The 16,156-nt window shown below is 35.2% G+C and overlaps 1 protein-coding gene and 1 long non-coding RNA gene across 4 annotated transcripts in view; one reads left to right on the top strand and one right to left on the bottom strand.

The window, feature by feature from the left end:
• LOC117199541 (uncharacterized) overlaps positions 1 to 16,156 on the top strand; it is a 69,766-nt gene that overhangs the window by 3,733 nt on the left and 49,877 nt on the right. For all 3 annotated transcript variants that reach the window (XR_007476904.1, XR_007476906.1, XR_007476905.1), the window contains exon 2: positions 1,290 to 1,362. This is a non-coding gene — a long non-coding RNA (uncharacterized LOC117199541). The remainder of the gene's footprint in view (positions 1 to 1,289; positions 1,363 to 16,156) is intronic.
• MYOZ2 (myozenin 2) overlaps positions 14,503 to 16,156 on the bottom strand; it is a 35,220-nt gene continuing 33,566 nt past the window's right edge. Inside the window, exon 6 of the mRNA XM_033419340.2 lies at positions 14,503 to 14,939. Coding sequence (XP_033275231.2) covers positions 14,705 to 14,939 — 235 coding nt within the window. The 3' untranslated portion in view covers positions 14,503 to 14,704. The remainder of the gene's footprint in view (positions 14,940 to 16,156) is intronic.

The raw sequence follows: 16,156 nt of genomic DNA, 5'->3' as shown, positions 1-16,156 counted from the left end.
GTCTACTTCAAGAGCAAAGTTTTAGAAACAGGAATGAACAAGGCCAATGCAGGGCTATAATAGGAAGCCTTTATAAGTTCTTGAACAGGTTGTTTAGTTTGGAATTATATACAGAAGATTTGTAGAGGAAATTGTAGTTAGGCAAGAAGATGAGCTAAGCCAGTGCAATTCCAGAGAAATCTTCAGTCTGTGACTTGATGATGAGGCCAACCAGAAAAATCTAGTTACAGTCGACCACTTCCTCCTTGACTCACCTCCCAGTTTTTGTAACACCATCCTCTTTCATGGCTTTCCTCCAACCTCTTTGGTTGCTCCTTTTCATACGGTTTTTCTCTTATACTTTGCAGTCTACTTTTATCTTCTAAATGAAGATAAATAATGTTCCACAGTGCCTGGTCCTGAGATCTCATTTATCCTCATGGTTTTAAATCTATTTCCCACACAGGAGCCAAAGTAGCCTATTGTAAATGTCAACGTGTTACTCCCCAACTTAAAATTGTTCAATGGCTTACTATTTACATAAAATAAAATCCAAATTCTTGCCAAGGCCTGCAGACCCCTGAATGGACTAATGATCTATCCTTACTTCCCTAACAGCATCTCATGCTATTCAAGGATTTTACATTCTTTATTCCCTTTGCCTAGAACAGTGGTTCTCAACTGGGGATGATTTTTTTCTCCCAGGGGACATTTGGCAAAGACCAGTACATTTCTGGTGGTCACAGTTAGGGTGGGGAAGGGGTGCCACTACTGGTATCCAGTTGGTTGAGGCCAGTGATGCTGCTAAACATCCCACAATGGACAAGACAGTCCCCCACAATAAAGAATTGTATGGTCCAAAATGTTAATAGTGCCAAGGTTGAGAAACGCTGACCTACAGCACCTTCCCCTGAGTCTCCAAGTGGCTGACTCCTTTTCATCCTCTATACTTTAGTTTTAGCTTCATCTTCTTGGAAAAGTCATCCTTGACCTAGAACTCCCTGCTTACCTCTATCACAGTGTTCTGTTTATTCATCTCATACCATTTTTCACAACATGTGATTATTTAGCTTATTTATTTGCTTATTTGTTTATTGTCTTCCTCACTATCTAGGAAGAAGATCCCATGAAACACCTCTCTCTTGATCATCATTCTTTCTGTAAAGTCTAATACAGTGGCACAGAGTAGGCATCAGTAAAGAGTTGTTCGACACCTGAATCTGTATCTACAATAAGTCACTGAATGGAAACTTAACAATAAGGCTTTCTTTTCTTCTTTTTCTTTTTTTCTGTAAAATTAAAATATACAGTTACCAAGAGTGAAGACACCTGGAAAGAAGTTGTCGTCACTAAGAGTGTCTTCTGGAAGGCTGCTGGTCTGCGGTCAGTATTCAGATGTGTTCCACGAATACCCTTCCTTCTTAAGTAGCTTCTCACAATCAGAACCAGAAGTAGAGTCATATTATGGCCAAATTAACTCACGTCTGTGAGATCATAAAAATCTGGAAGGAAAAAAAGAAATAAGGGAGAATAGAACCAAAAATGAGGTAAAATTATAATATTTTTGATCAAGTAATCTCTAAGTTTAGAAGACTTAATTTTTTAATATATGCACATCTAAAAAAAGCCATTTCAAAGATGTATTTAGAAGTGCCTGGTTATTATACATTTCCGTTATTTCAATTAAGAAAATATGTATTGTGGACATACATTGCTTTGTCTTTTCCTGCTTTTAGTAATCCACACCACTAAACCACAGGATGGGCACAACTCCTTGTGGGGCATTTCACCATTTTCTGGCTCTGGTGATTGGTATATGGGTGATTCATGCTAATCAGCATTCTTTCCCAGGAGTTTTCAAATTAGAGCTTACAGGAAAGATCCCTTTTTTCTCTGATTGCAAAGCTATAAAACTGAGCTCAGAGGTTCTTGTGGCAGTGTGCCTTGTCATTTATAGTATCTGGTCTGAAAGAATAAGGCAGAGATGGGGAGAGTGGGGAGAGAGAGAGTCCCTGAAGTTTCTCTATCCTCTTATAAAATAGGTAATTCAGGAATTGAGTGTTCTCTGTACTCCTCAAAGTTCTGCAGCATGACATGTTAAACATCAGAAGATCAAATTCAATATCCGTGGCATCTCAGCCAGCTCTTCATTAGGCAAAACTTACATCTCAACCTTTCTAAGCCTCTTATATACTAGAGTCAACATTAGCTAGTTAACCAGTTAGTAGTTTAGCAAATAACCTCCTTAATTTTTGCTGACTTATTGTCAGCTTAGGCAATTTCATTACCTTTGTTTGTTATTTCACTTTGAAACGTCCTAATTTTCTTATCTGTAAAATTGGGATGAGAAATAATGCTTATATATTATGTCTTTTGATGATGCCCCAGATATAAGCAATTGTAAAGTCTTATACTGTGTTATTATGGCCATTAGTGTTGTTATTATGATTACCAATACTGCTGTCATCAATGATAACATGATGCTATAAGAACCTATGTATTGTTTTTCTTGCCGTAATATGTATTTTATTACATGTATTTTATTACAATCTCAAAGATGCAGGAGACTTTAGATTCCACCTGTCCAGCCTCCCACTCACTAAAGGATCATCCCTGCTGGTGGTTGTCCAACGTCTGTTCAAATATAGTGACAGTGATAGAAAACCTGATGCTTTGTGGGGCATCCTGTTCCTTTTTAAGACCTCTTTAACTATTAAGAAATTTTCATCACAGTGAGTTGAACTTCACCTTCTAGTAATTTCTACACACTGGTCTTATTTTCTGTCCTTTATAGCAACAGAAATCTATATTCTCTTTTCCATAAGATGCTATTGAACTTTGAAAACATCTTTTGTGTTTTCAAGCTAAAAGTACTCAGTTCTCTCAACAATTTTTTGAAGCCCTAGTAAATATTAAACTAATCCACTCATTCATTCATTCATTCATTACACTTCACCTTATCCTACAAAGATTTAAAGTAAATTCTAAAAAATAAAATAAAATGAATTCTAGTATATAACATAAAACAATGGTCAAATGTAAATAAGAAAAAGAATCAGAGCTATGGGAAATTAAAATACAAGTAGAATGTAAAGAATGAGAACTAAAGAACATAAATATGCATGAGCCCATGGTTTAAATTTATTTGACTTTGATCTAAAATCAAAAGTGAAAAAGAGGGCTTTCCTGGTGGCGCAGTGGTTGAGAGTCCGCCTGCCGATGCAGGGGACACGGGTTTGTGCCCTGGTCCGAGAGGATCCCACATGCCGCGGAGCGGCGGGGCCCGGGATCCATGGCCACTGAGCCTGCGCGTCCGGAGCCTGTGCTCCGCGACGGGAGAGGCCACAACATTGAGAGGCCCGCGTACCACAAAAAAAAAAAAAAAAGTGAAAAAGATATTTAAGGTATCAGTTACAGGAAGACATTTTTCTGTCATCATCTAAGATGCTTTTTCCTCTATGTGGGCCTTCATCTAAGGAGGCTCTTACCTATGTTCACTGACAGTGGACTCATCAACATGCCCCTGGAAAATGCAGTAACAGTCTTCATAATCCATGAAACTGAATTCAGGATTCACTTTTGTTGTCAACTTCTGAAAAAATGTGGTGCCCAAAAATAAAAACAGGTTTTTGCAATTAGCTTGATTATGGTTTGGGGAAATTATTTCCTTTTTTGGTTCAGACACTGTTTTTATCAGGACAGTTTAAGTAAGATTGTTTTAACCTATTTTGTAGCTATGTCACTTTGTTAGCCAATATAAGTTTATGTTCAAAATACTAAATTTTTTGTTCCATTATTTTGTTTTTATGAATTGGCATTAAGCTGAGTTTCACAAATTTTAATGCCATTAGTTTTTTTGGACACAAATGCTTATATTGCCTCAGAACACAAGCATCTTCATCATCTGTTTAGTTCATTTCTTTAAAACATCCTATTAGGTTTTGAAGTTTTAGCCCATATTTCTTAAAATTCACTATTCTTCCTCAGTTTTTATATTGCCAGAATTAATTATATCTTCTTTGTCTGCAGCTAAATCATTGAGGAAAATGTTGATGAAGGCTGGATTCCTGACATTCAGCTCCAGCTGTAGCCCACGTTAACCCTCATGGCAGCATTAAAATTGTTTAGAAAGCCAAGTAGAGACCGTGTTTAAGGGCAACACGGTATCATAAAAGAGCATGGCCTTTAGACTTGGACAGACCTATGTTCAAATCCTGACTTTACTATTTATTGTTTGTGTGACCTTGAGCAGTTATTAACTACTCTAAAACCCAGTTTCCTCATCTGTACATAGCAAGGTGTCCTAGCTAATCCCTAACTGCGTTGCTGTTGACAGGATTAGTAGCATTGCCACCCCTGTGGGCATTTATTTGCATGTTTTTTTTCCTAGTAACGTTTTGTAATCTGAGAGAAAGAATGAAAGAAACAGATAGTGGAATTGCTTACGTTCAGAAGCAGCATAATATGATAGAAAGAATGGATGGAGAGTTATGGAACTCTTTTGCTCTCAAGGAGCTGAGCCTGTGGGAGGTCAGCTCACCTCTTTTAACCTCTTAATCCATAAAGGAAGGGATTGAGCCACGTGGTTCTAAACGCTGAAGATGTGAAATGGGGCCTTTTCCCAGTTGTTACTTAATTCCAAAGTACACCATGAACTAAGTGTTTTATGCAAATTACATTATTTAACTTTCCTAACAACCATAAAATATTAATATTTGGATATTATTAATATCCTTATGTTAGAGACAGTGAAAGTGGGGTACCTAGTACAATGTCTGGCATATAGGAGGCACTCAATAAGCAAACTGAATGACTAAGTAAAGGAACTTATCAGTTAAGTATGACGTCTGGTTACAGCCATGGAAATACAGTAGAGTAAGTAGGAATGAGGAAGGCAATATGTGCCATACTAACAGATCCAGAATTAAAGGCCGAAAACATCTAGGTTTTGATTGAAAGCCTAGGATTCACTAGGATTTTTGTGCATTAGTATAATTTATCTTTAATTTTTTTCAAAAACAAGTTTTATAACGTTTTATTTATACAATTCTTTAGAATCTTAGAGATAAAGAGGATCTGAGAGATTAGTTTGCTAAAATCCCTCACTGTACAGATGATAACACTTAAGCTCAAGGAGGTAAAGTTACCTAGGCTCATGCTAGACACTGATAGCAGAGCTAAAATTCAATTCCTAGTCACAGAATTTTCCTGGTGTGAAATATTTTCCCTGAAATATTCTGAAAGTTTCATAGGAGATAGTACTCTTTTGTTTCTTAAAGTGCAATCAGATTTCTTCTATATTCAAATACTGGTGATAAATATACTTGACACCTTTGTGCCCTTCTGAAAGACACGGGAAGGGGAACATAAGGAAGAAGTCAAGAGCACGTCACAGGAAAAGATGTTCTTTTTCTCAATTGTGATATCTGTGGTAGTACTCTGACTTTATGAACAACACTATGGCGTTTGGAAATTTACCAAACTTACTCTGTGACGTGTGTGTGCGTGCACACACACACACAACTATATATCTTAGACTGCCTTGTTTTTGAGGTAGTTCTTCAAGAAATACAATAGTAAAATAACACCATATCTTTTGCTCATAGCGTATTGGCTAAAGCCATGAACCCAAAGGAAGTTGCCCTGGAGAGCAATTTTCTTTGTAAAGATGACAAAAATATTCAGGGCACCATTGTTTTCAAGTTGAACTTCCTTGTTGAAATTCACTTCACAGTCAAAGGAAAAAAAGGTTTACTTTTTAATACAGTAATAAAATTGTTGGAAAATATTCAGTGATAGAAATAATTCAAAGAAGTATAGGTAAAGGCAGAAATTTTAGAGTATTTAATTTCTTTATTTCTTAACTGTTAGTGCTCTTGAGTTTTTTAGTCTCTTATCTGTAAAACAAGCCCTCAAACTGAAATTGTGCTGGAGGAAAAAACAAACCAACTCTTGGCAAGTAATATCCCTGGAATGTGTGTTAATGCCATTTTGTACATTTTTAAATCAAGGTTTTCTGATTAAATTGTTTTCTACAAGTTTTGTTCTGCTACTGTTTCAAATTCTTTTAATTCTGAATAACTCTTTATCAAATTAGTTATAATAGTTTTGATGTGATGGAGAAAAGCCATTCCACTTGCTATTAACAGTGCTGACATTTAAATTTTAAACAGCATTTAGTAGTAGGTACAACAGTAACTTTCAAACATTTTAGACTGCAACCTAGAATATGCAATATATTTTACATTGTGATCCAGTTTGCATGAACATATATATAAAGCAAAATCAGTAGTTTCCTAAAATAATACTATTTCTATGAGTGATATGCTCTGATGTTTTCTTTTCCTTTATTCTGTTTCATTTGAAAAGCTGCTGATCATAACCATCTAAGTTAATTTTTATACCACCTAACTGAACACAACTATAGGTTGAAAGACATGGACCAAGAGGTTTCTGGTGGAAGGAGCAATGTTTACTCTTTTTTTTTTTTAATACAGTATGGAAATTTACCCCCTTCCAGTTAGGAAAGAATATTCATTTTGGTTTGATATTGTCACATTAAAATTTTTTACTGATTAAAGTAAAACTTCTTGATATTGTAAAAAAAAAAAAAAGCCTTTCCTCTCTGGTTCCACATTTTATTAACATTACCCCAATTCAGAGTTTTATTTCTCTGTGGCTAATAAATAAGGTATACAAATTATATAAGGCTATATTTATATAGATATAGATAAATATTAAATCATGTACAGTATGTTGTGTCACCAGAAGGTGTGTGGTTTGTGCCCATCATCTGGATGATTGTGTTCTCCACTGAGATAGGAGAGAGAATAAGTTAGTGGGAGGAATGTTAGATCAGAAGCAGGAATCTTGGGTTCTAATTTTAGACATGCAACGTGAGACTGAGCCAGTTCCTTAAGTTTTCTGATCTAAGTTTCTATTCTGTAAATGAGGGAATTGATCTAGAGTATTTCAAGATAAAGTCTAATTCTAAAGTGCTGTGATTCTAAGTAAATGGTTGTTTATTTAAACCAAAGAGAGTATTTCGTTACACTATTAACATAGTACTAGTGGGTTGTATTTGGTAAAATACAACTTTTTTGCTTATTCCTATTATATCTTAAATATTAATATCCTTTTGGTATGCTAACAAGAGGACACTTAGGTAAACATCAGGGTATGGATTTGTACATAGGCTAGTACATAGTAATGCATAGTCTAATACATTATGATAATTATGATCATTAACCCTAATTAATACATTATACATATATGCATCTAAAAACATGATAATTTTTCTGCATTGCTATGTGTCTTAGTCTGTTCAGGCTACTATAACAGAATACCATAGACTGGGTGGTATTCTGGTTTATAGACAACAGAAATTTATTTCCCATATTTCTATAAGCTGGGAAGTCCAAGAGCAAGGCACTGACAGATTGGTGTCTGGTGAGAGCCTGCTTCCTGATTCATATTTGGCTATGTTCTCTCTGTGTACTCACATGGGGGAAGGGGCAAGGGAGCTTTGTGAAGTCTCTTTTACTAATCCTATTCATGAAGACTACGCCCTTATCACTTAATCACCTCCTAAAGGCCCCACCTCCTAATACTATCACATGGAGGTTAGGATTTCACCATATTGATTTTAGGGGGGCCATGCACATTGTCTATAGTATTATGATAAGTTTAATGTGTTTTTAATAGATTTTGATGAGTTTGTGAGGAAACTTATTGTAATTAACCATAAATTATATCTACATCTCTTTCTATGCATCATAAGTAAAGAATGTTTTTTGAATAAATGTGGTCCATGTTTATGTTTGACTTTATGTACCAAAATAGCAACTGAGCCTAGAGTGCTGTATGGCTCAGAAGACAGCCTTGCACAAGAGGCCTGGAACCTGAGGCAAATCAGTTGTGTTACAGAAACTTCATTAGCTCCAATTTTTCACATAGGTAGAAGTAAGGTAAAATAAATATTAGGAACTGAGTTTAAAATTAAGCTTAGAAAGTATTCCTGCTTTTTCAAGATAAGTTGGAAAAGAAAAAGTTATTTCAGGTTGATTGTATTTAAGTGAATTTTCCATTATGTTAGCATCAGCTCACGGAGGAATCACCTCCTTTCCATGCTATGACTACCAGATGCCTAATTTCTTTAAGCAACATGGAAACCCACCAGAGAAGGGGACTTGGGGTGATTGTTTTTATTCATTGTACTCTAGAGATGACTGTGCCAAAACATTAGGATTCTGGGGCAACATACTTCCTGATTTGAAATATTCCAAACAGTTATTAAATGAAAAGCCATTTTAGTTTAAAAAAAAAAAAAAGAAGGATTATGTAGCCATCTGTCCATAGGAACTCCTTTCTGATTGTATAATGTATTTTCTAAAAAGGTAGTATATACTGATCAAGGAAAGTATCCATTATATCGATTTTTTAAAATTCTCAAGTGACCTACAAAATATGTGAATGCTCACAAGAAATAGTACTATTTTAGCAAGATCCTAAAAAGTCTCCCTTAATTGCAGTTTTGAGTCTGGAGAATAGAGCTGGCACAAGCTCATCCTAAAAAGTAGTCAGGGCACATTAGTGTTTCTGATTATGTATGTATTTAATATACTCATTGCGCCAACATATATTAGCTCCAAATCAGGGTCAAATATATTTATCCCAAAGCAGTTCCAGTGTAACCTCTAATCTAACTTCATTCTAAATGCCTTTGCTTTCTTACTGTGTGATAATTTTTTATTTTGTTAATAATAATAGCTAACATGTATCAAGCATTTACAATGTATTCAGTAATATAATGTATAATATATAATTTTTAAGATAGATACTAGTATTATCCCCATAATTAAGATACATTTAATGAACTTTTATTGTTCTTTACTATATACCAGGCACAGAGGATACAGTAGTTAATAAAAAAGCAAAGTCTCTACCCTCAGAGAACATTCATTCGAGTGGGAGAGATAATAAAGGAATAACTACATACATTATGTGTGGCGGCTACATCTTGTGGATCTTAACGTAGTTGTCTGAGGGCCCCAGTTCTACTCCCTCTGACCTCCATCACTGCATTCTTGCTGAGCCTGCCTTCCACAGTCTGCTCCCAGCCACTGAAGGACCATGACAGTGACCCTAAGGCAGACTCGTTTCTGGGAAACACCGGACCTCTCCTACAGGTGACTTGGGCTCACAGATCCTCCAACAGCCTTGCTGAATCTTCCCTAGACTGCTGGGCAGTCTAGAACATATCCATGCAGTTCCATCTGAGGTCCCTTGGGTCTCTCCCCGCCTTTCTTTGACTCTCTCCCCGCCTTTCTTTGACTCTCTCCCCATTTTCTCTCATGTGGGCAATTTTCCTAATAAAATTTTTGCAGGTTTAACCCCATCTTGGCATCTACTCCTCAGAGGACCCAGACTAACACATTATGTTAGGGAGTAATAAGGGCTATAAAGGAAAAATAAAAGCACAATAAGGGGTTATAAGTGTGCTCTCTTAAGGGTGGTCAGGGAAGGTCTTAGGCAGAAGTGGCCTTTGAAACACATAAATAGTTGGAGAAAACTTCCAGAGTGAAGTAAATTGCTTGAGATTATATTACTAATTTGTGGTAGATTAGCAGATAGCTGGCACATTTAAATACAACCACTTTAATATGCAATTTATAAGTGCGTGTTGATAAAGAAAATGTAATGAGAGTTATCTATTTTGGGTGACAATTCACATTAGACAATTGATATACATATAACAAAACTTCTTCAAAGGGGGTAAGGAAAATGCTCTAGAAACCATAGAATATCACAGTTATTTCCTTTCGGCCTGCTTCATTCTGGCCTTCCTTTTTTCCCCCTGTTCTTTTAGATTTATTTTGCTAGTGCTGCAGCTTCTATACCAATTCTTCAATTAGTAATTGAATTTACCTTTTGTCCTTCTGACTCTTTCCAATTCTGTTTCCTGAGCTGTCTCCATCTCCTACACTGCCTAAGTTGTCATTGAAATGTGCTTCAAAATATTACACAATCCAGAATAATAAGCACATTGTTTTTGAAACTGAATTGTAACCTCTTAGAAATAATTTTCCCCCCTCTTTGCCCATATGTACCAAATCTTCCTATTGAAATCACATTATATTGAGAAGTCAGAGAAAGTTTATATCCTGAGTTGAAATCTAGTTCTTTTATTTAAGGAATTCAAATAGGGACGTACCCTTTTATTTATCTAATAATACTTCAATGTGTAAGCCATTGAAATTCTTACACAATTTTACTTTTTTCTTAGTTCTGAAAAGTTTCACTTTTTTAAGCATTATAATTTTCTAAAAATCCTTTGATATATTTGTGAAGTGCTTTGATCAGTTAGTTTGGAATAGATTCCCCTTGCTTGTTCTTTTGGCAAAAGCCTGGCACTCTTCCACCTTTCATAGAAAGTGAACTGCCCTTCTTCCTACAGAATAGAGCATGTGGAGGTTGAAAGTATTTTTCATAAGAAAAGGGGCATTCAGAGCAATACTTTCCTAAGCTTAATAAAAAGCAGTTGTGGCTGGGAAACTGCAATGATGTCATGTAAGTTTTATCTTGCATAAGCAGCAGAGTGAGGAAATTCCAGAATTAATAAGTCGGCTGGTACAGCTGTGCCCTGAGTTGGAAAGTTCAGGATGTTCTTTTCACACTCATGACTGGACATTCTGCTCCACTTTAGCCTTTGTGAGAATAATTGGCTCCCTCCATTTCCACGCTGCTAAAACATTTATAAATTGGTCTACTTAGAAAATGTAAAATTTTAAGTGGATAAATGGTCATTTTGACTAAAAATTATTGTCCATATTTGCCTTGATTTTGTAATAACTGATAATTAGTTATTTTAAGTTATCTAGTCCTTTCAAATATTGAGTTAAGAAATGGAAAATACCAGCCTTGAGAAAATTGAAGGGAGTGGAGAGTTAAAAGCCAAGAATGAGGACTTCCCTGGTGGTCCAAGGCAAGGGGGCCTGGGTTTGATCTCTGGTCAGGGAACTAGATCCCGCATGCTGCAACTAAAAGATCCCGTATGCTGCAACGAAGACCCGCGTACCACAACTAAGACCTGATGCAGCCAAATAAATACATAAATATTAAAAAAAAAAAAAAGCCAAGAATGATCTAACTATTGCTGTAGTTGTTAATGCAGACCTAGTGTTATCCAGAAAACAATTGGCCAGCTGATCATCAAGAAATTGGCAAAATAAAATAGGAGATAAAATTTTATGACCCAGAAGTCAGTCTGTTGAACAGTATAATGGAAATTCTTCTAAAGTTTTGAAAAGTTGAAAACATTTTCATTTAAAGGAATGTTTTTGCAGTGTTATCACAGTAGATGATTTCGTTCAGCCTTATGGTTAGTATTGTGCATTTCTGTCCTCTTTATTTCTTCTTCTTTCTCCCTTTGCCCCTTACAGGGGAAAGAAAAAAAAAAGTTTACATCGATCAGAAGTGTGCACAATGCTGAGCAGAAACAAGCAGGTTTAATCAGAGTATGCTTTTGTGTTTCTCTGATTTCATAATTAAACATGAACATTGCTTGTTTGAAAGTCTGAAAGTTCAACTTTTTATGATTATGAGTGCCTGAATGACTTTAGAGGGTGACTCTAAAATTACTCAATTTATAGCTATATTTTCCCAAAATTAATATAATGGAGATTTTTTATTATTTGTCTAGACATAATAAAATAGTTTAAGGCTGAAATTATTCTGAAAGAGAAGTTATGAACCATGAGTTCTTAGAGCATATATTTTAGAGCCAGACTCACCTATTTCTTCTACTTTAGAGCTAGAATTAAGCTAGTCACCTTAGTTCTCTGAGGCTCAATTTTCTTATATAAAATGGAGATTATAATACATTTCTCACAGGATAATCATGAAAATAAAATAATATTTAAAATATAGGGAATTCCCTGGTGGTCCAGTGGTTAGGACTCAGTGCTTTCACTGTGGTGGCCTGGGTTCTATCCCTAGTTGGGTAATTAAGATCACACAAGCCATGCAGCGCAGCCAAAAAGTAAAATAAAATAAAATAATACACATTAAATAGCCTTTATAAACCAGTGAGTATAGTGCTTGGCATTTAGTAGTCCATCAGCAAATATTATTTTCATTCATTTACTTTTTCTTTTAATTTTCTTTCTCCTTTATTTCATTTTTCATTATACAAATGTGGGTGGAAAAAAATGCCACAGTCTTTCTGCTGTTCTAAAAAGCCTATCATATTTCTTCAGACTTTGAAAGATTTAGCTGCTTTTTAGGTCAGTGGAAAACCCATCCAAAATTCCTTTCAAATTCTAATTGTGTAGCAACCAGATTGTGAAATTTGGCATTTCTAAAGGTGTCAGACAACTGAATTAGAATTAATAGATACTTCCAGGAAAGGAAGAAATATGATAGTGAGCAGAGGATTATTCCATCATTTTCTAACCAATCTTAAAAAAAAAACTTAAGATTTCCCCTTTTAAAATTCTCCTTTATGATGTGGAGAATACTGTTCTATAACTAACATATTTAATTGCTGGCCCCTTTTTGGTGGTTGACAGAGTGGTGACACTGAGCATAGAGTTTAACTATTTGGAGATAGTTAAAATAATGCAAAAAATTTCAGTTTAATGAAAAGTAGTAACATTTCAAATTGCTAATAAAGAACTAAACCATTTCATCAAAATGCATAATAGAATATGACTCATTTTTTATTTATTAAAAGATTAAAATGAACAAAAAAATGGCACAATGGGACCCTCATATCTAGAGTTATCATAGATGCCAACATTGTTATTTTAAAACAGGTAAATACCAAAACATAAATAAAACTAATATATCTTTTTTTTAATATAACTTTTTATTTATTTATTTGTGGCTGCTTTGGGTCTTTGTTGCTGCACGCAGGCTTTCTCTAGTTGCGGCAAGCGGGGGCTACTCTTCATTGTGGTACGCAGGCTCTAGGCGCGCAGGCTTCAGTTGTTGTGGCGCATGGGCTTAGTTGCTCCGCAGCATGTGGGATCTTCCCAGACCAGGGATAGAACCCGTGTCCCCTGCATTGGCAGGCAGATTCTCAACCACTGTGCCACCAGGGAAGCTCAAGGTATCTTTTTTTTGTTTGTTTTTTTATATTTGAATTTTATTTTATTTTTTTATACAGCATGTTCTTATTAGTTATCAATTTTACACATATTGGTGTATACATGTCAATCCCAATCTCCCAATTCATACCACTACCACCACCCCCGCCACCCCCTGCTTCCCCCGAAACTAAGATATCTTAAAGATATACTTTAGATTATACAAATTCTCTACAGTGATAATATGCATAAGTAAGATACTGTTCCTTTCTAGGCACTGCATTTTTCATAAGCAAATTTGTAAAGACTAGAAGATGATCAAAACAACCACCAATTTCAACATTACATGCAGATTCTTTTGTAAATATGCGATGTTGCTACACAGCATTTTCATTACTCTGTTATACACTTTCCTTCTTCCAGTCTCCTAAACTTAATGTGGTAGATAGTTTTCTATGGATAAGACATTTCTTCTCTGGTATAAACATCTATCACAGAACTTTTAACTGAATTGAAATGGGAAGAATTGATATTTATGTCTTACCAGTTCCATGGCATATATTTCTTCAACCATATTTTAAGATATATCTATAACTTTATATTAGTTTGAGTCTTTTATACAAATATATTAATATATTTCATGATAGATGTGTGCTATATTACTTTCAAATGCTTTTGTGTTCTTCCATTTCTTGTTTTTATTTGTGTTTTAGGCATATACTCCCTCGTGCTTAAGGATTTGAGCAGAATTTAAAGATTCAGCACAGAAAGCTGCCAATTCAAATTACACACTCTCTTTTCCCCCTGTCGTATACATATATTTATTTGTATGTATACTAGCATGTATTTTGTTATTACTCTTCTAAAAATGCATACATAAAGTTGAACCTAATCAACATACAACATTGTGGAACTTGAATTCCAAGTATACCTTGATCATGAAAACTGCAATAGTATGACGTTCTTTGAGTCATTGTCTCTCAGTCTCCTTGACTTAATACTAAACAAAAATAATAACCCAATTGAACTCTGGCGAATGCCATCTGGAACAATTACCTAATGATTCAAAGCACGTTGAAAAATACAAAGCACTTTAGAAATTCTAAGAACGACTAATGAAAAGACTTCATCTAGACAAGTTATTTTATCATGGAAGCTTGTCAGAAAAGAAGAACCCAACCCTTTTCTCCATCAATAATGTTTGTATATCAACTTCCATAGCTTTCATCCCTTAAATAAAACTCTGAATTAATCTAAATATCTTGCACTATATTTTGATTCTAGATCCATTTGAAAAACTTATTCAGTAATAGCTTATATTAAAGGCAAAAAAGATGAAACCCTTTGTTGTCAGTAACTTTTCTGGACTTTCTCATTGAAAAGGCTAGATTGCTTAGACCAGGTGAAAACAAGATTATGAATAAAGACGAGTGACTTAAAAGGTTTTAAAATAAGATTTTTAATTATTTATTAGATTTTGATCTGAGATTGAAATTAAATGTCATAAAAGGAAAATTGCTAAATTGCTATTAAATTATTGCTACTAATGAAGAGTGTAAGTGGCTTTGCAAGTAAGTAGAATAATAAAACAGCAAAATTCACGTTTACAGGTTTTTGTGTCACATACAACTTTCTTTTCATAGGTCTTCTGATTCCGGTATGGTGGTATCCTCTGTAGGTTCAGTTGTTACCACTATAGGAATATTCTCAGATATCCATCCCTTAGGAGTCCTATTAAAGGACCGTCTTCCAGAAAGAGGATTGGCAAAGGCCATGAATCTGGGATCTGTTAGAAGTAGCAGGTCAAAATCTGGAACCTTAAATTTAACCATTTTTGATGCTTTTTCAAAACCTCCAAATGGGGTGGCAACTCTGTGAGAAATGAAAAGAAAAAGAATAAATTAATTAATATTCAAATTTATTTGACAGAAAATAGAAAACAATTTAATGCATGGTCTTATGGGCATGTTGTTGTGTTATATTCTTAGTAGGGTTTCAGTTTTTGACCTCTGAGGCAAGCATTTCCATTCAAGGACCATGCCTTTATGATAAAACAGATATTTGATAATAAATTGGTGTAAAGTCCTTATGTACGTACTCTTAGTTTTGGACTGAACTAATCTGTTCTCTGGACATCACAACATTTCTTGCCTTTGTGCCTTTGCTGACAATGTTATACTTGCTTAAGATATTTCCTCTGTGCCTCCTCTCCACCAGCCCTCACTCCCTTTCTTAACCAAATTCCTGTCACGTTGATTGTCTTATGTGAGTCATTAGGTGCTTATAATATGGTACTTTGTATTGTTAGCTTCTCTTTTTCAGAATACGATTTTGTTTGGGTCATCTGTGAATTATAAGCTCTTTGAAGGCAAGAGGTATATCTTTACATCTTTCCACCTCTATCTCAAAAACCTCAGAATCCTTCTACTCATCTGAATAAAGTCCACCTTCCTTACCTTGGCATCCAAGGTCCCATGTAACATTCTAGCTTTGTTTGATTTAGCCATTAATTATTCATTCACTCAGTACCAGGCACAGTTCTAAGTGCTGGGGGTATACCAGTGAACAATGTAGTCAAAGTCTAAGCTTTTATATTCTAGCGAAGGAGACAGACAATTAAAAAACATAAACAGAGTCATACAGAGTGAAGTAAGTCAGAAAGAGAAAAACAAATACTGTATGCTAACACATATATATGGAATCTAAAAAAAAAAAACAGGTCATGAAGAACCTAGGGGCAGAACTGGAATAAAGATGCAGATGTAGAGAATGGACTTGAGAACACGGGGAGGGGGAAGGGTAAGCTGGGACAAAGTGAAAGAGTGGCGTGGACATATATACACTACCAAATGTAAAATAGATAGCTAGTGGGAAGCAACCACATAGCACAGGGAGATCAGCTTGGTGCTTTGTGACCACCTAGAGGGGTGGGATAGGGAGGGTGGGAGGGAGATGCAAGAGGGAGGAGATATGGGCATATATGTATATGTATAGCTGATTCACTTTGTTATAAAGCAGAAACTAACACACCATTGTAAAGCAATTGTACTCCAATAAAGATGTTAAAAAAATAGAAATTAAAAAAAACA

This window comes from Orcinus orca, chromosome 4 (assembly GCF_937001465.1).
Source record: "Orcinus orca chromosome 4, mOrcOrc1.1, whole genome shotgun sequence".
Classification (NCBI taxonomy): Eukaryota; Metazoa; Chordata; class Mammalia; order Artiodactyla; family Delphinidae; genus Orcinus; species Orcinus orca.
The sequence above is the reverse complement of the archived record's forward strand: the minus strand, read 5'-3'. Positions and strand labels throughout refer to the sequence as shown.